Source organism: Ursus arctos, unplaced genomic scaffold (genome assembly GCF_023065955.2).
Source record: "Ursus arctos isolate Adak ecotype North America unplaced genomic scaffold, UrsArc2.0 scaffold_2, whole genome shotgun sequence".
NCBI lineage: Eukaryota > Metazoa > Chordata > Mammalia > Carnivora > Ursidae > Ursus > Ursus arctos.
In genome coordinates this window covers 21,613,736-21,636,728 of record NW_026622874.1, presented here as the reverse complement: position 1 = coordinate 21,636,728, position 22,993 = coordinate 21,613,736, and the positions used below count along the sequence as shown (strand labels likewise).

Genomic DNA, 22,993 nt, shown 5'->3' with positions numbered 1-22,993 from the left:
CAAATGAGCAGTAGGCATCTGTTTTGTGTGAAGGAGATGCTCTGAAACTGCATTGTGGGGATCGTTGTACAGTTCTGTAAACTTACTAAAAATCACTGTGTTGTTAAAATGAGTGAATTTATAGTATGTAAACTGTACCTCAGTAAAATTATTAAAAAAAAAAAAAAAACTAGGTTGAGAGCGTATAATTTTTGAAAAAATTGAAAAACTAGAATGATGTAATTATTTTCTTTATTCCTTACTTTAGGTATGACTTGTTGCTATAGATAAATGACTAGTTTACCATTAAACCAGTTTTCCTGTGAAGTATTTCAGGACAGAGATGTTCATTTTATTCTCTGGAAAATACTTTCTTTTGCGATATTAGCTTGGAATTTATAAGGCTTTTAATATAAAACATCTTGTTATGTCTAATTTCCTAATCCTCTTTTATGGAAATAATCCAAAACTAGAAAAATGAAGAGATGTAAATTATTCCACATCGCTGATAGTTGGTTTACATTTGATTACAAAATTATGATACCCCATTTTTTTCCATTGCCTTTCTGAAAGATTAGTTCAACTTACCTAGATTGCTTTCTTTTCATTTTCTTTTTTTTTTTTTTTTTTTTTAAAGATTTTATTTATTTATTTGACAGAGAGAGACAGCCGGTGAGAGAGGGAACACAAGCAGAGGGAATGGGAGAGGAAGAAGCAGGCTCCTAGCAAAGCCTGATGTGGGGCTCGATCCCAGAACACTGGGATCACGCCCTGAGCCGAAGGCAGACGCTTAACGACTGCGCCACCCAGGCGCCCCTCTTTTCATTTTCTTAAGTGAATTATTTATGGACTCTCTCTAATGTATTATCCTCCCCCCCATCTTTTTTTTTTTTCTCTTTTTTTGGTTAGGAGATTATTTGTATTTTAAAATTACTTGTTGGGTGAAAAGTTTTTCCATGAAACTACTATTTTTTGTATTCTGTATGTGTCTCCTCCCAGAGTACAGCCCCTTTAAAAATTTGACTATGTCCTGAAAAATTATTATAAAAGCTTTCCCACAAGTCTAATAAAAGCCAAATAGTTTAAAGATCTGATTAAGGTAATTGAGATCAGTTAACTGTAAAGTCCGAAGTTGTCAAGCATTAGCAAGGATGTGAGGACCTAGCGACATTGTAATTAAAAGGTATTTGTATTTTTTTTTAAGATTTTATTTATTTATGTGAGAGAGAGTGAGAGAGCACAAGCAGGGGGAGCAGCAGAGGCAGAGGGAGAAGCAGGCTCCCCACTGAGCAAGGAGCCCAACACTGGGCTCGATCCCAGAACCCTGGGATCATGACCTGAGCTGAAGGCAGATGCTTAACCGACTGAGCCACCCAGGCCAAGGCATTTGTATTTTAAGAATGAATTGAGGTGGTTTGATTTCTCATTAGTTAGATCATCATGCAGTTATTCTGTGGCTTGAAACTATTAGATGATAATAGTTGTTATTGTTACTATTATATTTGATAATATATGTAGTGCTGGCTGTATGTCAGACACTGTAATTCTAAAGACTTATCTTAAGGAACTCATTTAATTCTGGTGAGAATCCTATGAAGTAAGGACTACTACCATGCTCATTTAACAGGTAAAGGAAAATAAGTCACATAGAACTCACTCAGGGTCACACAGCTGGAAAACCCAGGCAGGCAGGCATGGCTCATCATCACTATACCAAAATAAAAAAAAACACTTTTTCTTTTTTCAAAAGCAAAAAAAGAAAACCAAAAAAACCTTCATCCTGAAAGGATTAAGAAATCCATAGTATAAGAAAGTAAGAGTTAATAGTCTACTGCTAGATGGAGAAATATGTTCTTCCATTTCTTCTTTATTTTTATTTTTTTCCTCGTTTCCATTTGTGTTTTATTTATATATTTATATTTTTATGTCATTTATGTTACTTTCCATTGTTACTTTTATGACTCAGTGTTATTCTCCGGGATTGATATGCTCTGTTTACTCACGCTCTTTCATACTATGCTAGGCTGATAGTTCAAACAGTATTATTTGAATTTAGTCAGAAATCTTTTATTAGGATTTCTTTTATGTGTCTGATAGTTTATTCAGTTGTCCACTGGGATTGGTTGAACATTTCTGTGGGAACTCTTCAAGCATTACCTGCTGCTTAAAAGGTGTGAAGTATAAGTGCGCGTCACATTTCTGTCCACCTTTTGAGAAATCTGTATTATTGTAGCTCAAAAGGTGAATTTCATGTAAGAATGCTTATGGTTGTTGGTTAAATAGTGATGTATCAGTATAAATAAAAATATTTTAATAAATTGATCTCTGTTGAATTAAACTGATCATACAATAAATGATCTCACAGTATGGATATGTTTTAAAGAAAAGTTTAAGGTATTATTTTTTTAAATCATTCATTCCCATTCCTTTGTTTTTATTGTATTTTTTAGGATTTTGGCCCCTAACAGTAATTATCAAGATGTTGAGACTCTCTATAACTTCCTAATCAAGTATGAGGTATGAGAAATATTTTAAAATGCTTATCATATTTCTACCATAAACAAGTTTTACTATAAATAAACACGATAGAGGTCTAAAACCATCCGGATGCTATTTAACTGGCATTTGCTTTAATTTTTTAAAGGCCACGGAAGTTTGTCAAAGATCAAATTTTTTCTTTCATTCATAAAATAAAAACATGGAGTCCTAAAATAACACACTTTCTCCCACACAGAATTGTTTCTCACTAGGGGCACGGTTGTCATTTCGGGACGGGTCATTTCTCCATTGTGTGGAACTCTGCCGGCTGTTCAGCATCGCCGCTCCTCACGTACTAAATCCCAATATCTGAGTCCCTGTGACAACCGAAAATACCCTGCCGCCCCACTCAGCTCACAGACCCAGGTGGCCCCCAGGGAGAAAGAGCCGCCTGTGAGAACCGGGGGTTAGTGAGAAGGAAAGCTGTGATTGGTTTCCTGTGTGGCAGCAGGACACACCGTCGGTGTGAGAGCTGAGGCTTGTGGTGCGGCTCTGGCGTGTTTGGTGACTTAACTTGCGAGCTTTCCTCGTGGGCGCTGAGCCAGGGAGAGCGCTCTGGTGATCTTCGTTTCTCTGCCCATGTTCCTGTATGTTCTTTCTTTTCAAGTGTGTGTGTACGTTTTTAAATGCTCCAAATGAAGGAATGTGACATATATTCAGGTCTCACATTTCTTATGGAGTCCAACTTTTTAAAATCTGCCAACTTTTTAAGTCACCCACCGTGACCTGGAGCCACACCACCGTCACACCTCACTTGTGGTCTGGGAGGAGTGTCTAAATGTATGTGGTGATTGCTTTTAAAACTAACGCTGCATCTAGATACTTTTTTCTCTTAAAAATCTAAAGGCTTAAGGAACTATTTTGTATTCATGTTTTTTATTCACATCAGGTTCAAAACCACTTCTTAAGCTGATTTTTCTCAACAGTTGATAGAGAACAGATTATTTCCTTCATCCTTTGCTCAAACATCTGCAAGGTTGTTGACATTTGCTGGCCTTAAGTTTGCATACATTATAGGTCCTGGATATTGGGACAATAGTGAAAATATCAGGGTCTTGTTGACATGAGAGTAGAACACTTTAAGAAAAAGGAATTGTACTGGTTGACAGTCTAACTCTAAATGTATATCTTAAACATTTCTAGTTCTTTTAATAAAAATTATAAAGTACCTAAAAAATTAATTATAATTACATACCAATTTTATAGTCATTAAATATAATATTAACTATTATATATAATTAAATAACATTAAACATATAATCCTACTTTTAAGCAAAATTTAGGATTATATAGATTTAAAATGTTGTATTTAAAAACTTTGGGGGGATGGGATGCCTGGGTGGCTCAGTTGTTTAAGCATCAGCCTTCAGCTGAGGTCATGATCCCAGCGTCCTGGGATTGAGTCTCGCACTGGGCTCCCTGCTTAGCGGGGAGCCTGCTTCTCCCTCTGCCTGCCGCTCCCCCTGCTTGTGTACTCACTCTCTCTGACAAATAAATAGATAAAATCTTGAAAAAATAAATAAATAAAAACTATGGGGGCACCTGGGTGGCTCAGTTGGTTGAGTGTCCATCCAACTCTTGGTTTTGGCTCAGGTCATGATCTCAGGGTCATAAGATCAAGCCCTGCATTGGGTTACACACTCAGTATGGAGTCTGCTTGTGTTTCTCTCTCTCCCTCTCCCTTTGCCCCTACCCCTGCTTGCACAGTCACATGCGCTCTCCCTCTCTCTCTCTCTAAAATAAATAAATAATCTTAAAAAAAAACCTGTGTATTTTTAACCTTTAGTGAATGAAACATTTTCTACACAATATGATAATTTCCTCACCAAAAAGTTTATACCAATTATTTAAATATTTTTTAAGTAAATTGAACAGAAAATAGTCTCATTTAGTTTTCCATCACTAATTCAGAATTTCTGGAAATTTAGGCACTGTGCTATTTGTTATCTGATAAAAAGAATTTATTAATATCCAGATTTTTCCCTGCACATAAGTAGAATATAGCCTCAAGAAATACAGGATTCCATCACTGTGTCTCCACATGTGTGCCATGACGAGTCTTTGTGTGACAAAGGACTTTTATATTTATACTATTGTAAATTATATCTCTGAATTATGTTATGAAGTTAAACATATTAGTTAAAATTTTTGGACCTTGATAGGCTGAAAAAGACATTTCTTTAGAAAATGTCTGTAAATTAAACTTTTTAAAAAAATTAACTTAGTATTTAAATGAAAGTGAAGATTCTTCAGTAATAATTTTTGCAGGGTCAGCCATAGTATTCAAATGTTGTTAAAGTTGAATGCTTAATTTTTTCTTTCAGCTTGAATTATTTCTAATGTTCAGGATATAAACAAGATGTGGCTACTTCTGCTTTTAAAATCATCTACCTCTATGATTCCAAATCTACTCCAGTCCTTTAAATATAGAGTTATTTTAACTTTTTAACATTTGCTTCTTTTAGAAAAGAAATATTGAATACATGCTTTAGAAATCTTCTAAAACTCTAGGCTCATTGAAGCCTGAATCTATTGATAAGAGCCCATAGGAGTGAAACTTAGCATTGCATGGAGTACACATTTTTTTCTTTCCACTTGTCTACAGAGTGATTATCTGCTTCGTTGAGATTCCCATAACCCCACACCCTGGATCACTTCTTCTGGTTCTGTGAACAGATTAAGTTGTAACATGAGGACGAGTATTTTTACACACAGTTCAGTGTTGTGTAAAACACTGCAATCACTGAACTTGTGATTGTTCTTTTCATGCAAACACTAGAAACTGGACATTCTGTTCCCTCAGAGTATGAGTCACTCTACTTGTGCTCTTACTGCTCATTTGACTTCATATGCATTTTTAATAACTACATCTTGGTTCGTTTCAGGTAAATAGAAATGTCCAATTCACTGCCCAGGAACTTTATGATTGTGTGTCACAGTCTGAGTATCGGTAAGTCCCATCTGTATTACAGATAATGTCGTTGTCATAAGCTTTTACCGTACACAGCACCACTTGGTTTGCTGACAAAGGATTCTTTTTATGTCTGCAGTACACTATGATTTTTTTTACCTTTATTAATATGAAATAGTTCATACATACAAAAAGAGCGTGTGTGTGTATATGTGTGTGTGTGTGTGTGTGTGTGTGTGTATGTATAAATACAGGTATAAGGTTTAAAGTGGTTCTCAATTTTTTTGGCCTCAAGACTCCTTTATATTTTACAAAATTGTTAAAGACCCTGAAGACCTTTTGTTTAAGTAGGTCATATCTATCTATATTTTCTATATTAGAAATTAGAATTGAAAATTTACAAAATATTCATTTCAAAATAATAACTAATTACATGTTAAAGTAAGGAGCATATAATTATGAAAATAATTTTTCCCAATCAAAAAGAGTGAGATTCTACATTTTTGCAAATCTCTTAATGTCTGTCTTCATGGAAGACAGATGGGTTCTGATAGCTGCTTTTGAATTTAGTCTTTTGATAATTACATGTCATGTATCGCTAGAAAACTATTGTACATTCTTGCAAGAATGAGAATGCAAAAGGCAAATCATGTCTTAGTATTATTATGAAAATAGCTTTGACCTCTTTGACCTCATGACCCTTTGACTTATTTTCCCCAGACCATGTTTTGAAGACAAACTAGTACAAAAAATACTCATGCCTATCATTCAGTTGACAAAATACACCTTTATCCATCCCTATGCATGTCTTCTCTTCCAGCCTCTCCTTGGAGGTTTTGTGTTTGTAATTCTCATCTTTATGGGTGTATGTATCAATAAAACCATGTTGATTAATTTCACCTGCTTTTGTACTTAATGGTATCACATATATTCTTTTAAAAAATAATTTAGTGTACAGCATTCATATGTAACAAGAAAGGGGAAGCAGTATAGATCTGATTCTTTAATACACAGGGTGTACGTGTGAAGCCCTCCAGTCCTGAGCCAGGCAAACAAATTCATAAGGAACAAAAACCCACTTAACACTGTCAGTGTTGCCCTCCGGTCTCATACTCCCCTTCTCACCATTCTTTTTTGACTCAACGTTGAGATTCATCATGTGGAGGCATGGAGCAGTGGTTGGTTTACAGTCAGTCCTACTGTGACATGACATATTCGTTGCTAAATATCACCTCTGTGCTATGCAAAATCACGCAAGAGAAAGGCTCATGGGAAAAATGGGTCTGAGGCACATCACTCAAAAACTTACTAAGAGATACATTTAAAAAGAGGATAGGGACCTAATCAAAATGGCATCAGTTTTACACATGTTAAATGGTGAAGAAATATGTAAATGTGACCATAAATCTGTTTTCGTTGAAAACGAGCTGAAGTTGGCGTGTGGAAGTGGTCCCTGGAAGGGTTGCAGCTTGTGGGTCAGTATCATGCGGTGGAAGGAAGCTTATCTGAAATTGAATGTAAAGTTGCAACACCCGATGTGAGTGAGGTTCTGGTACATGTTTCAAGGGTGTGCATGTGTGTGTTTTGTGTATTCCTAAGTAGCTCGGTTTAGCTGGGTCGTTTCCTCTGTTCCTCTGAAATTATATATAAGAAAATGTGAAATTTGCGTTGTGCTCAAGTTGTTCTTTAATATATCAGTGGTGTTGGAACGAGTTCATGTGTTCAAAACAGGTGCCGTAGCAGACCTGACTGTCCTTTCACTGCTGTGTAATACGCCACTGCTGTCACTGACCCGCAACTCATTTGCTATTTTTTTTTTTTTTAAGATTTTTTATTTATTTATTTGACAGAGACAGAGACAGCCAGCGAGAGAGGGAACACAAGCAGGGGGAATGGGAGAGGAAGAAGCAGGCTCCTAGAGGAGGAGCCTGACGTGGGGCTCGAACCCGGAACGCCGGGATCACGCCCTGAGCCGAAGGCAGACGCTTTAACCGCTGTGCCACCCAGGCACCCCTCATTTGCTATTTTTAACTTACACATGTGTCTGCATTGCTATAAAATTTTATGAGCAGGTACAGTGAGTGTTAACTCTCAAACTGCATCTACTGTTAAACTCTAGATTGATAAGTTTATTTGGTATCAGGACACAAAGATTGATAATTATGCACAACTGTTACTAAGTACAGCTATGAAAGCTCACTTACTCATTAGATTAAGTTTTCCAAGAAAATCTAAAACCACTGGGCATGCATAGCCTGTAGTAGCTGGGGGTGAAATGATTTTTTTACCTTTATCTTCAGAATGTCAATCAGTTATACTCTTATTATAGGTCTTTACAGATAGGCCACATTTAAAGGTTTGTGTACAAGAGATTTGTGTCAAAAATATAACATCTGTTGGGGCACCTGGGTGGCTCAGGTGGTTAAGCATCCAACTCTTGATTTCCACTCAAGTCATGATCTCAGGGTCGTGAGATCCAGTCCCACGTTGGGCTCTGTGCTGGGCGTGGAGCCTGCTTAAGATTCTATCCCCTGCCTACCTCCCCCCTCCAGCTTGCTCATTCTCTCTCTCTCTGCCCCCTCCATTAAATAAATAAATAAATAAATAGATAGATAGATAGATAGATAGGTAGGTAGATAAAACATCTGTCAAATTCAACAATACATTAAAAAAATCGTTCACTGGGGTGCCTGGGTGGCTCAGTCATTAGGCGCCTGCCTTCGGCTCAGGTCATGATCCCAGGGTCCTGGGATCAAGTCCCACATTGGGCTCTCTGCTCGGTGAGCCTGCTTCTCCCTCTCCCTCTGCCTGCAGCTCTCCCTGCTTGTGCTCTCTGTCAAAGGGAAAATAAGATCTTAAAAAAAAAAAATCACCACGATCACGGATTTATTCCCAGGTTGTGAGGGTGGTTCAGTATTCACAAATCAACTGAATACATCACATCAATAGGAGAAAGGATAAGAACCATATGGTTATTTCAATAGGCACAGAAAAAGCAATTGACAAAGTACAACATCCATTCATGATAAAAACTCAACAAAGTAGCTTTAGAGGGAGCATACCTCAACATAACAAAGGCTATCTATGAAATACCCACAGCTAATATCATCCTCAGTGGGGGAGAAACTGAGAGCTTTACCGCTGAGGTCAGGAACAAGACACTTTTTTTTTTTTTTTAAGATTTTACTAATTTGAGAGACAGCACGAGAGAGAGAGAGAGAACGAGAGAACGCGTGCGAGCTCACGCGCGTGCTTAAGGATGAGCAGGCAGAGGGGGAGGGAGAAGCAGGCTCCCTGCTGAGCAGGAAGCCAGATGCTTGCCTCAGTCCCAGGACCCCAAGATCATGACCCGAGCTGAAGGCAGCCGCTTAACTGACTGAGGCACCCAGGCGCCCCAGAACAAGGCACTTTTATTAAACATAGTACATAGTACTGAAAGTCCTAGCCACAGCAGTCAGACAACAGAACGAAATATAAGGCATCTGAATCACCAAGGAAGAAGTCAAACTTTCACTATATATAGAAAGCCCAAAAGATTCCACCAAAAAACTGCTAGAACTGATAAATGAATTTAGTAAAGTCACAGGAGACAAAATCAATATACAGAAATCTGTTTCATTTCTATACGCTAAAAATGAAGCAGCAGAAAGAGAAATTAAGAAAACAGTCCCATTTACAGTTGCACCACAAACCATAAGGTACCTAGGAATAAACCTCACCAAAGAGGTGAAAGACCTGTACTCTGAAAATTATAAAGTACTGATGAAAGAAATTGAAGATGACACAAAGAAATGGAAAGACATTCCACGCTCATGTATTGAAAGAACCAATATTGTTCAAATATCTATATTACCCAAAGCAGCCTACACATTTAACACAATCTCTATTACCAACATCATTTTTCACAGAGCTCGAACAAGCAAAATTTGTATGGAACCACAAAAGACCCCGAATAACCAAAGCAATCTTGAAAAAGTAAAGCAAAGCTGGAGGAATCACAGTTTCGTACTTCAAGTTATATCACAAAGCTTAGTGATCAAGACAGTATGGTACTGGCACAGAAACAGACACATAGATCACTGGAACAGAGTAGAAAACCCAGAAACGAACCTACAACTATATGGTCAATTACTCTTCGACAAAGCAGAAAAAATGTCCAATGGGAAAAAGTCTCATCAACAAATGGGTGTTGGGAAAACTGGACCACTTTCTTACACTATACATAAAAGTAAATTCAAAATGGATTAAAGACCTAAATGTGAGAGAGGAAACCGTAAAAATCCTAAAAGAGCACAGGCAGTAATTTCTCTGACATTGGCTTCAGCAATGTTTTTCTAGATATGTCTCCTGAGGCAAGGGAAACAAAAGCAAAAATAAATTATTGGGACTACATCAAAATAAAAAGATTCTGACATCAAAAGAACCAATCAACCAAACTGAAATACGGCCTACTGAATGGGATAAGATATTTGCAAATGACGTATCCGATAAGGTGTTAGTATCTAAAATATATAAAGAACTTATAAAACTTAATACCTAGAAACCAAATAATCCAATTAAAAGATGGGCAGAAGATATGAACAGACATTTCCCCAAAGAAGACATACAGATGGCCATCAGACACATGAAAAGATGCCGAACATCACTCAGGGAAATGCAAATCAAAACTATGAGATACCACCTCACACCTGTCAGAATGGCTAAAATAAAAAATACAAGAAACAAATCAGGTGTCGATGAGGGTGTCGAGAAAAAGCAACACTTGTGCACTGTTGGTGGGAATGGAAACTGGTGCAGCCACTGTGGAAAACAGTATGGAGGTTCCTCAAAAAGTTAAAAATAGAGCTACCCTATGATCCAGTAATTGCACTACTGGGTATTTACCCAAAGAATACAAGGTCACTAATTCAAAGGAGGAATACATGCACCCCTGTGTTTATTGCAGCATTATTTACAATAGCCAAGCTATGGAAACAGCCTCGGTGTCCATCAATAGATGAATGGGTAAAGAAGATATATATATAAAACCTTCCACAATGGAATATTACTCAGCCATCAGAAAGAGTGAAATCTTGCCATTTGCAATGCCATGGATGGATCTAGAGAGTATAATGCTAAGTGAAATAAGTCAGTCAGAGAAAGACAAATACCATGTGATTTCACTCAGATGTGGAATTTAAGAAACAAATGAGCAACAGGAAAAAGAGACAAACCAAGAAACAGACTCTTAACTATAGAGAACACACTCACGGTCACCAGAGGGGAGACAGTGGGGGGATGGGTTAAATATGTGATGAGGTTGGAGTGTACTTGTTGTGATGAGCACTGGGTGATGTATGGAAGTGTTGAAGCACTAAATTGTTCTTCTGAAACTAATATTACACTGTATGTTAACTAACTGCAATTAAAATTAAAACTTATATAATGTCTGCCAGCCTTGGTCAATATTTTTGAGTTGGGCACTTAACCAACCAAGCCACCCAGGCACCCCAACCTTGACCATATTTGTGAAGGTTTAGAAAGCTCACTGTGAATAACTTGGAGGTCAGAGTCCCTTGTAGGACAGTTCCAATTTGACGTCTAAAATTATTTTGACTTCACTTTACTGTTGGAATAGTTGGGAGGTTTTTTGTGGGGTTGGTACCCACACCAAATATTCAGAGTTGAATGTTAAGAGTTAAAGTAGTTGCAGTTGGTTTTTTCTTCTTTGTCTTCTTGTTACTTATTTTGCCAGGGATTCGAACTATGATATCGATTAATAAGCTCCCTCTTACACCCAGAAGGATGTTTTGAAGAGAAATGAAATATATCTAATATTTTGAATGCATAGAAAAATGGTGATTGCTGCTTAGCAGGCTTTTGGTGAAGAGCTCTTGGATTTGTTACTCTGTTGTTTGTTTTGAAATTATGTGCTGTCTCCATAGTGACCAGTAGCTCTCCTACTTGCCTCAGGTGTGCTCGTGGTTTTCACATAAGCTGCCAAAAGAGAGAGGTTCTTTTGGTTTCTGTGGCTCATACTAGGCATGGGGCCAGACGCACCAGATGAAAGGTGGCAGAGCTTTCCTGGACACGGAGGTGAAAATAGAAGGATGACTTAACTTGCAGATAGCTGACTCCTTTGGGGAATGCTGAGGAATATGGTTACTTACATCGTCTGAATTTACTAATCTGTTGTTTTCTTTTTAATGTATAAAGTGTTCGTTGTGAAGGAGGAGACTGTTGATGTGCCCAACACCACATTTAATTAAATAGCTCTAGAACAGAAAACTAAGTTCTGATAAAGCAAGGAAATAAGGTTTCAGAGTGCAAATGGCTTTGATCAAACGTTGAGTTCCATGACCCAGCAGATAGAACCTTGGTGTTTATATCTATAAATAGTTTGTGTTTTGTCTTCTGGAGTTCGTGGAGTCTTCCACAGAGCTTCTGGGGTTGTGCTGCCGCTTACCCTGTGCGGCCAAGGAGCTGGCCTAGAAAAGCCAGGATGGGAGATTAACAAGACTATCAAAGAGATGACCAAACAAGTATCCTGGGTGATAGCTTTTATACGTATGAGAAGTAAGTTAGCAGCACTATGCAATTCGCTTTGTTTGCCTTGAGAGCTCTCGAGCCGTGAGTTCTAGCGTGTGGGCGAGGCAAGCCTCTAAGGTCATTTTTTCTGGGTGAAATGCAAGTTAGTTGGTGACATCGGCGTCGTGAAGTAACTGGCATATCCGAACAGTGTGCCGCCTAACCGAGCCTGGGAGTCCCACTCGCTTTTCCTTGTGGCAGGGCTTTTGGGAATGACTGCTTTCCGACGCCAGGAATCAACTCCATGGTAGTTTACCTTCAAGTTGTAGTTCACTGACGTGCAGTTCCTGCACCTGGGCGTCAGCATCACCTGGGAACTTGCAAGAAACGCAGACCCGAAGGCTCCACCCTGGCCCTTCTGCATCAGAAACTCCGGAGGGTGGCGCACGGCTGTCCGTGTCGTCCATCCCTCCGGGAAGCGTTCAAGTTTGAGAAGCCCTGCATTACATTAATGACCTGGTCTGTCCAAGAAGCTTTAGACGAAAAGCCTTGGTCAAGAGCTTTTAGATTTGTTACTGCATGTAGTGCAGTCACTCTCTTGTGCAGTCATCACCTCTCTCTGGGCCTGAGACATTCCCGTCATCCCAGAGGGAAGTTCGAGACCCAGCCAGCAGTCATTCCGCGTTCCTCCCTTCCCCCAGGCCCTGGCAACCCGTCATCGGCTTCCTCTCTGTGGATTTGTCTATTCTGAATGTGTCTTATAAATAGAATCATGCAACACGTGACCTTTAGAATCTGGTTTCTTTGACTTAGCCTGATATTTTTGAGGTTCATCTACGTTGAAGCACGCGTCAGTATTTCCCGCTTTTATGGCTGAACGGGACTCCGTTGTGTGGACAGGCCCCGTTTCGTTTATCCACTCCTCTGTTGATGAACCTTGGGATGTTTTCACTTTTGGGCTGTTGTGAATAGTGTTGCCATTTGTATACAAGTATTGGAAGTCTTCCAATTCCTTCGGATCTGGGGGGCGTGTACCTAAGAGTGGAATTCTGTGTTTCACTTTTTGGGGAGCTACTCCTTTTTTCCACAGCAGCTGTGCTATTTTACCTTCCCACCAGCAATAGCTGCAGGTTCCAGTTTTTCTGGATCCTTGACAAAATTTGTTATTTTCTTTTTCTTTTTCTTTTTTTTTTGATGACGGCTGCCCAGATGAGTGAAGTGTGATCTCGTCGTTTTGATTGGTATTTCTGATGATGCGGAGCGCCTTTCCACGTGCTTATTGGCTCTTTGTCGTCTTTGGAGAAATGTCTACCGAAGTCCTTTGCCCATTTTTCAGTGGGTTGTTTCCTTGCTGTTGTTGAATAATAAGAAGTCTTTATGAGGAACCTGGCCCCAAGCCCAAATCCTATGTGTGATCTTCCAGGCCTGACCCGAGGCAGTTCTAAGGCTTTGTCTGGCAGGCTCCGCTGGGGAAAGCTGCCTTCCCCGTTCCAGATTTGGCACACAGCCAGCATATCGCACTCTTCTGGAGGCAGTTGCAGGCAATGCTTAGGCCCCCAGCCCCCGAGCTTACATGCATGTCTGCATTCGTAGCCCAGGCAGCTTCCATTTGGTGGCCGCCTTATTGGGGGCTTTGGCTGAGGCACCTCTCAGGCACTTTGGTGGAGAATTTTTTGGAGGCTGTGGCTGAGGTATTTTTCTCCACTCTGACCCAATGCTTTTCTACTCCTAGCTCTTTTCCTTTGCTATGTTCTGAATGTTTGTGTCCCTTCCAAATTCCTATGTTGAAATCCTGTTGCCCAGTGCAATGGTCTTAGAAGGTGGGGGCCTTTAGGAGGTGATTAGGTCATGAGGGTAGAGCCCTCGTGAATGGGATTAATGCTTTTATAAAAGAGGGCTGCCGAATGTAACCATTATGGTGCCTTGATCTTGGGCTTCCAGTCTCCAGAACAGTGAGAAATTTCTGTTGTTTATAAGCTGCCCAGTCTTGGTATTTTGTTATAGCAGCCTGAATGAACTAAGACCCCCACCTCTTAGTCCCCTGGGTCCATGAAGAGATAGGGAGCCTTAGTTTAGGATCCTCAGCAATGAGATGATGTCCCCTGTCTGCACTGCATTTCATCTCGCCCTAACCCAGTGCCTGTCTGTAAGGAAAAATGGAGAACTAGGGAACTGGCACCTTTAACTTTGTCTCTTGTTTGCAGTGTCACAGTAAATGAAAAAAAGTTGATTTTACTTCCAGTTTGGCTTATTATCCTTATTAACCACCTTGGCACCTGGCAGCTTGCCACGTTACAAGTTCTGGGTATTAGACCCTATCAGATATATAATTTGCAAATATTTTCTTTCTGTACATTCTCTTTTCACTTCTTTGATAGCATCCTTTGACACACACACAAGTTTTTAATTTTGATGAAGTCCAATTTATGTGTTTTTTTCTTGTATTGCTTGGGCTTTTGGCACCATATTTAAGAGTCCACTGCCAAAGCTAAGCTCATGAATGTTTTTTCGTAGAATTTTATTAGTTTAGCTCTTACAGTTAGATCATTGATGCATTTTTGAGTTAATTATTGTATATGATGTGAGGTAGGGGTCTGACTTCATTCATTTGCATGTGGATATCAAGTTGTCCTAGCACCAAACGTTGAAGAGACTGTTTTTTTTCCCATTGAATGATCTTGACACCCTTGTTGAAAATCATTTGACCATGTATGTGAGATTTATTTCTGGGCTTAAATTTGTTCCATTGGTCTGTATGTCTGTATGCCAGTACCACTGTTTTGATTACAGTTGCTTTGTATTTTGGGTTTTCAAAATTGGGAAATGTGAGTCCTCTAAACATTGTTTTTCAAGATTTGACAATTTGGGGTCAATTCTATGTGAATATTAGGATCAGTTTTTGTAAAAAAGTTTGGGACTTTGATAGAGATTTCATTGGCTGTGTAGATTGCTTTGGGGAGTATTATTGTCTTCCAGTCCATAAGCATAGCATGCCACTAATTTAGGTCTTCAATTTCTTTTGGCAATGTTTTGTGGTTTTTAGTGTACAAGTCTTGTGCCTCTTTAGTTAAACTCATTTCTGAGTATTTTAATCTTTTTCATGCTATTGTAAATGGAATTGTTTTCTTCATTTCCTTTTCTAATTGTTCATTTCTAGTGTATAGAAATGCAATTGGGGCACCTGGGTGGCTCAGTCGTTAAGCATATGACTCTTGGTTTTGGCTCAGGTCATGATCTCAGGGTGGTGAAATCGAGCCCTGTGTGGGGCTTTGTACTTAGTGCAAAGTCTGCTTGAGATTCTCTCTCTCCTTCTCCCCCACCCCCACTTGCTCTTGCTCTCTCAATAAAATATCTTTAAAAAAAAGGAAAAGAAATGCAATTGATTTTTTGTGTGTTGATCTTTTATTTTGCAACTTTATTGAATTCGTTTATTCTAACAGGTATTTTGTGGATTCTTTAGGATCCGTAAATAGAGATAATTTTATTTCTTTGTTTATAATTTTTATGCTTATTATTTGTGTTTTGTGCCTAATTGTTCTGGCTAGAATTTCCAGTACAGTGTTGAATAGAAGTGGTGATATGTGGGCATCCTTATCTTGTTCTCGATTTTAGGGGGAAAGCTTTTAGTCTTTCACCATTGAATATGATGTTAGCTATTATGTACTATTTTTATATTAGCATTACATTGTATTCCATTGTTCTTTCATTTGAGATACACACTGCAAATAAATAGAGAAGTTCAGAGAGTTGTAAAACAGATATCCATTATAGACTTTCTTCTTGTACCTAGAAAGAATTTTGGAAAAACCGCATCAAATATTGTAATTAGATCACTTAAGTTCACTGCTGCCATGCCATTTTGACAAAATTAGCCATAGAAATGAATCAAATAACCACTAAAATTATTTTTAAATTGATTGATCAAATTTCCAGTTTATTTTGACCTGAGATTTGGTCAAAGCGAGTTTGATACCATGATAGGACAATGTAGAGAAACTGGAAGTTTTGCAGAAATTTCATGAGCAACATAGAATTACAGAACTAGAAGCAACCTCCATCTTGAGCTCTGTTCCAGTACATATTAGGAGTTGGGATTATTTACTTTGCAAAAGAGAAATAGGATCACTGTAAGAGATGTGAAATATTTGTATTATTAGATGACTTTTTTTTTTTTTAGTTTAGGCTACTCATGTCAGAAAATGTAGTTTTCGTAGCTCCCAGGAAGAACTTTCTAGAAATTAAGAGATACGAAATGGGCAACTTCTCACATTTGTGTGTGTTCTCACAACTTGGTGAAAGCCAACATGATATGACTCACTGGAAATGCTGCAGAATGGCACGCAAAGGCATTAAGATGCCCCCACATCTCCTATGCTGCCGTTCTACATATAAGCCCTGGGGATAAGGAACTTAAGAATTCCTGTCATAATACAGTAGAGACCAAGCATACACGACGAAAAACACATGACACTTTCCTCTGTCAGCAATGACAGCTTGCTGCAGGAGAGAGTCTGTAGGTGATAATCCCCTGTGAGAATGCTGACTCACACAGATGAAGAAACCAGATGCCAGTAGGATGAAAAGACGAGACAGAGCTCACCTCTTAACTGTGAGAGGAGGGGAAGAAAGAAAGAAGACAAGACATAGAAATAGGTTCAAAGTCTAGGCACTAAGGGAGTTTTTTCCCCCCCATGTGTGGAATAAATCACCACGAGCAGGAATAGGCCCTTTTTGTTTCATTTTTAAGTTTATGAGAAAACTTACTTATGTTATGTTAGATAAGTTATGAGAAACCTAATATAATGACAATATTTGATGCAGTTTTTCTAAAATTCTTTCTAAGAACAAGAAGAAAATCTACAATGGATGTGTGTTTTACAACATCTCTCCTCTTTGGGTCTCTCTTAGGGTCTTCCAAAAATCATTTTCTGAGTAGTTATAAAGAATTGATTTTAAGCACTGTAAATACAGGAAACAGGACTAGAGCCACTAAAACCAAAAGTCAGCTTTTAATCAGTGTCAGAGAAACCACACATCTTGAGGAAGTGAGGCTGCTCAAACTATGGTGTGTTTCCTTTTGCTATCACTACTACCTACCTGTCGTCCTAATTCCTGAGTTCTGAAGTGGGGGGCAGTGGAGAGAGTGGCTAGTGGTCCTCCCCAACACAGTGGAGATGGCCCAGAGCATCTTAGAAGCCAAGGAAGTAATAACAGTGTAGTTTACATTTAAAAACCTGCCATTTCTCCAACACCTAATGTGCCAGATGCTTCACTGGCTATTCTTGGTGAGCTTATATAGACCATCTCCCCGTAGATTTAAATAGGTTTGCGTGAGATTTGGACTCTAGACACCTGATGTAATGGGGTCGGTGCTTTGATGACTTACAGATCCCAGTTTGTAGGCGCAAGTCAGCTTTTGAGAGACAGGCTAGGCATAGTCCTAGCCCTCTCTCCCTGCTTCCCTGCCTCTGGCTCAGAGTAATTAGCTAGTATTCATTTGTTAATTCAGAGTTCTTTTTAAGAGTTGAAGCTCTGTCAACTTGCTATCTCCTCTCCATTATCTGCTCCTGTCAGGAGGTGCCTTCTCTTAGTATCCTCCAGGCTACCTGATTAAGACAAAAATCTGTGATCTCGGCTACAGCATTGCTTATCCTTTGGATTCAACACTGTAACATCAGCCCATCGCCTGCTGGGAGAAGTCCTTCACAGACCATGCAAAGGTCTATTTTTAAGCATCCACCTTTGCTTGTTTGCAGCAGGTCTGCCATGGGAACTCTTACTCCTGAATTCTAGGAATTGCACCAAGATCTTCTCAATGTTGACTGTCTGAGAATCTGTGTCACTAAGCGCTTATCTCCCTATGTTGTTTTGTCTGTACTCAGAAACTATAACTCTCAACTGTCAAAGAATGTATTTCAAATCTCAGTGTTATCCTGTTAAGATTTTTTCATTTATCTGACTAGTTGTCTTGCAGTGATTTAACATTTCTTTATCCCCTAGGGAAAAGTTAACCATTGGATGCCGCCAACTGGTTGAGATGGAATATTCCATGCAGCAGTGCAATGCATCTGTCTATATGGAGGCCCAAAACAGGGGATGGTGTGAAGACATGCTCAACTATAGGACCTAAATGCTGATATATAACTTGAAAGGAATCGCATTTGTCTTCAAGAACAATAAGAGTAGCCTTCTACCTTTTGAGTCAAACCCAAGAGACTTGCAAAAAATGTCTCATAGGTGCAAGAAGGTGATTGCCTATTGCCGAAAATCTCACTGAGGTTCTAAAAAAGCCTAATGCATCCATTGTAGGATAAACTGTGGACTCAACTCATTGGAGTTAACAATACCTCCCTACCTCTACTCCTGACACTGAGCCAGTCCGTCTAAGGAAAGGAGAGCCATCTTTTAAATCATCTTAGCGCAGGAGCCACTCTGGCATCTGTGGAAGGCCTGGGGGCACAGCATTAGCATCTCTCGCAACCCTAAGCATGGGTCGCTGACCAGAAACACTTCCAGACCTCAATAAAGAATTAGGACATGGCCATGCTTACCATCCCACGCAAATGAAATCTTACCCTGGGCTGTTTTATGATCAAGCTGTCTTCCCTGTAGACCTGGTAAACTTAACACACTTCCCTTCCACTTGCCCTAAGGTAATGTAAGTAGAATTTTGACTTCAGCTCCTACTTGCTATATAGTTTCTTCTCTTCTTCCCTGGGTTTGTCACTTTTCAGTGCATTTCTAATGGGAAGAACAGGGGAGACCTCTATACTGATTTTTCCCTTAAATGTGAAGCAGCATGAATTTATGGGATTAGGTGGCAGGGATTCATATTTGCCCCTAGCTAAACCAAGTGTTTAATTGACTTATTTAGTTATAGAGTAAGTTGGAAATCCTTATTTACTAGAGTGTATTATGCTTTTGTTAATACATTAGATTAAATCTAATTTGCTATTCTATGATAAATGTTAATTTATTTTTTACGAAACAATAAATTTTATATTTAGTAAGATTTTACCTTTCATTTTACTTCCAAATTGTGCTTCTGAACTGTGTACAAGGTTCATTATGATGATAAAAGCAACCCTCTCCAATAGAAGAGAATCTACCCAGATTCTCAGGGTCAATCTGTGCAGGGCCCACTGAACTGTATGTTTGCATAGGAAGCCGTACCTCTAGCTGGGGCTCCAGTGACATCAGGAATGTGAGCCTCCTAGGAGAAGCTTCCAGAGGATCTCTTCTCTCTGCAAGAAACACCCCCCTGTCCCAACCCCGAAGTTTTTTCAGATCTTTATCCCTCAGCTGCTTCTGGTTGTTGTTACTGGGTTTTGGTTCTGCTGTTACCTCCCTCTCCTCTTCCCTCTTATTTTTTTTTAATATAGGTTGTGATTTTTAGGAAATTTCATTCCTACACACTTTCACATATGCATATAGATTTTATCTTAGTCTATATATCTTTTACTTTGTACATTAATTTGTCCATTATTTTTAAAAATTTTACTGATATGTGAAGATGCTTTCTTCTGACTTCCTAGTCTTTTTTGATTTAGAAACATTCTTTTAAACATGTTTACTCTGTTTCTTTGAGATGTCAGGTTTCGTTGTTGCTTTTTTTCTAATTGTAATCTTTAAGATTTTTTTTATCTAATCTTCATTTTATACTTTTACTGTTATACTTTTTATTATATGATAGTTTAATGCAGGAGTTGAGGGTTCCCTCGGCCTCCCTCTTTCTTTTCTGAATCCCCCCTCCGGATTGAGATAACTCAGTTGACCTAAGGATCATAAGCTCCACCTTGCAAAACACACATTTGTTTTGATGGAAGATCCTTGGGGGAGGAACTTACAGTTCTAAAATCTCATTCTTCAGTACGTATGCCTATTGTATTTTGAGCAGAAGCCATCATAAGCACGCCAGTAGGGACTGATGAGGAAAGTCATACAGGGGAAGGGCTCTCTACTTAATGCCCTTGGCCATGTCTTAGTGAGGAGTCGGTAATAATTTCATGAGGGGCATCCATGAGGATTATCCCAGCAAAGTTTCTGGCACCATTTTACACTAGCCTTTTCCAATTTACTTTTACAAAAGATAATCCACATCCTTCCTGAGAGGACTAGGAAGGATCCTTTGGGTGTAGCCACCCCAGCAATTCCAGCATTCTGGGCCAAAGGAATGCTGGCTTAAGAGTTGGAGTGTTGTGCGCCACTGGGATTTTGTTAGGCCCTGTAGTGGGCAGTTGGGACTGCGCAGATTAGAACTTCACACATGGCGAATTTCACTTTCCTGTTGTGGTCTTTGCCTGTTCACCTGAAAAACAAACCTGAAGCTTTTTCCTTTGTCTTTTGACCATCACCTTGAGGGAGAACAGAAATCTTTTGACTCTTTCAGCGTTGACCCAGATTTCCTTAGATGGTGTTTTGACCTACCTTCGGATCACTTTGTCCCTACTTTTTGACAACTCCCCCTAACCCACCCATTTGTTGGAGCCCTTTTCAAGCATCCTTTTTCATCCCATGAGTCAGGATGAATTTACCTTTCCCCTTAAGGGGAATATATCTCACTATTGAGGAATCAAATACATCTTCCACTCCCAGTAAGTGATGCCGTGCAAAGCCCTTTTCTGATTTAGATTGAACTGACAGGCCAATCAGCTTCCCAGTTAGTGGTTCTTTGGCTATTTTACCAATGAAACCCACTCCAGTGCATATAACCCCATGAACTTGAACTGTTACCAGCTGTGCAACTGTGAAGTGGCTCACTGCCCCTAACTACAAACTGATGTCAATATGCTGTTTTTTTAGAGTTCTGATCCTTCTTTGGCTTTTGCAATTCTGTAGACTGATGGTTATGGGCGAAACTGCGTTAGCTCAGTATATAATCCTTGCAAGACCAGTGGGAATCAATGGTTCCCTGCTGGGATTTCCAGAAAGGTCAAATATGGGTATGTCCTACCCCCTCTTTTAGAGCCTTTTCCTTTAAAGGTTTGGTACCTTTTGGGGGCACCTGGGTGGCTCAGTTAAGTGACTGACTCTTGGTTTCAGCTCAGGTCATGATTTCGGGGTCCCGGTATTGAGCCCCAAGCTCAGCACAGAGCCTACTTGTCTCTCCCTCTGCTCTTCCTCCCACACGCTAATAAATCTTAAAAAAAAAAAAATTGGTATCCTTTTGGTTAAGCTAGAAAGACAAAACTGTTTTTAAGCAGTTTTGAGTTTTGTCAAAACACGATCACATAATCACCAGCATGATCAAGAAATGAATTCCATTGCTCCCCACCCCAGAATCCACTGATGTGTCTGCTAATCCCTGGTTTTCTTCTCCAGTAGGCAATTTAAATGGAAACTTGAGGCTGGCTTTCACTTAACTTAAGGCTTCTGAGATGCACCCATGTTGTTTTTAATCAGTACTTCATCCTTTGTATTCCTAAATGGTAGTCCCTTGTGTGGATGCGCTGTTTATCCAGTCACCGGGTGGAAGGCTATTTGAGTTAACTTGTGACTGAAAAAAGCTGCTATATTCACACACAGGTGTCAGTGTGAACAGATTTTCATTTCACTTGGATCAATACCTAGGAAATTGTGTCATAGGGTATTTTGTCAGAAACTGCCAGTTTTCCAAAATGACCTTACAATTTTGTGATTTCCCCAGCAATTTGAGTTTTGTTGATCTGCATCCCAACCAGAATCTGATATTGTTTTAATAGGTGTGTATGTAATTTTACTCTTTACCATTTTCCCAATGATTTATGATAGTGAGCATCTTTTCATGTGCTTATTGAAATCCATTTATTTTCTTTGGTAAAGTGTCTTCAAATCTTTTGTCCATCTACTTTTTTTTAAACTTGAGTTCTGGGTACCAATCATTATCAGGCATTTTCTTTCAAGCCTGGACCTTTAAAGACTTGGTACCACTTTTGTTTGAGACAAAATGCTTAATGGAGGTACCTACTTCAATTCTAAGAATTCTAAGATCTAGAGATCTTTTGATTTGGGAGTAGCCTTAATGGATAGCTGGCCCTGCTAATTACTGAACTAGTTAAATTTGGTAGGCCTTTCAACCTTTTAATTCAGCAACTCTTACTCTTAACTTGCTGTATATTTGTTTCATCTTGTGTCATTCCCTCATTTCTTGCTTTCCTTCGTCCAAGTTTGGTACTGTGTGTGCCTTTTTCCCAGGCTCAAATTACCCCCTTTGCTCACTTTGAGCAAATGTGTAGCCAAATTCAGACGTGTACCCTTTTTAGATTCTTATTTCCACGAGATATCAATCCTATACATACTAGTAACTGAGCTTTTGCTTCTCACTCTTATTCAACCCTCAGTAAGGCACAGAGCTATTAATAGCGAAGTTTCGATATTCTGTTGGCTGTTGTGCTAGTACCTGTTGCTCACTGCATCATTTTACAACTGAGACCTTCTGGTTTTACTATGAAAGAAACTGGTGCTTCAAAGAATTCCTTGTTAACCTACAGATGATTCCACTAAATGTGACATGTAACACTGTGTTAAGTTTAAGGTGTATTGCTTACTTTGATGCATTTATATATTGCAATATGACTGCCATGGAGTGATATTTATCACATTACGTTACAGCACAACATTATTATCTATATTCATCATACTGCGCATCAGATCTCAGGTTTATTTATTACTCATTACAAGTCTGTACCCTTAAACACCACCACTCTTTTCCAACCCCCCACCCCAATCCCCTGGTAACCACCATTTTACTACATACATTGGTGTTTCCTTGTTTTCACCCAGTTAATTCATCCAGTCATCCAATGAAAGACCCTTCAAGTCCTTTTTTGGAACCAAGTAGGATACAAATAAATGACTAATTTTATAGAGACAAAATTTTCTGTGATCTCATACTCTTCCAAAGGCAACTCTGAAGTTGCAGCAACATCCTCCAGGGACTCTTTCTCTGTGACCTACTTCAGTTTTAAGAATTCTAAGATCTGGAGAAATCATAGGGTGCACACCTAGAGTATTAAGCAAGGATTCTAAGACTGTATCGCACTCCCAGTTCCATTTTTTCCCCCTAAAATATAAGGAATT

At 39.1% G+C, this 22,993-nt stretch overlaps 1 protein-coding gene across 3 annotated transcripts in view; it reads left to right on the top strand.

Moving 5' to 3' along the window:
- The window catches only part of SWT1 (SWT1 RNA endoribonuclease homolog), a 112,455-nt gene that overhangs the window by 83,453 nt on the left and 6,009 nt on the right, over positions 1-22,993 (top strand). For 2 of the 3 annotated variants that reach the window (XM_026509224.4, XM_057314945.1), the window contains 3 exons: positions 2,430-2,496; positions 5,403-5,467; positions 17,936-18,947. In XM_026509224.4, coding sequence (XP_026365009.1) covers positions 2,430-2,496; positions 5,403-5,467; positions 17,936-18,065 — 262 coding nt within the window. In that variant the 3' untranslated portion in view covers positions 18,066-18,947. Of the gene's footprint in view, positions 1-2,429; positions 2,497-5,402; positions 5,468-17,935; positions 18,948-22,993 lie in introns of those variants that run through there. The other variant, XM_026509225.4, reaches the window with a different exon arrangement.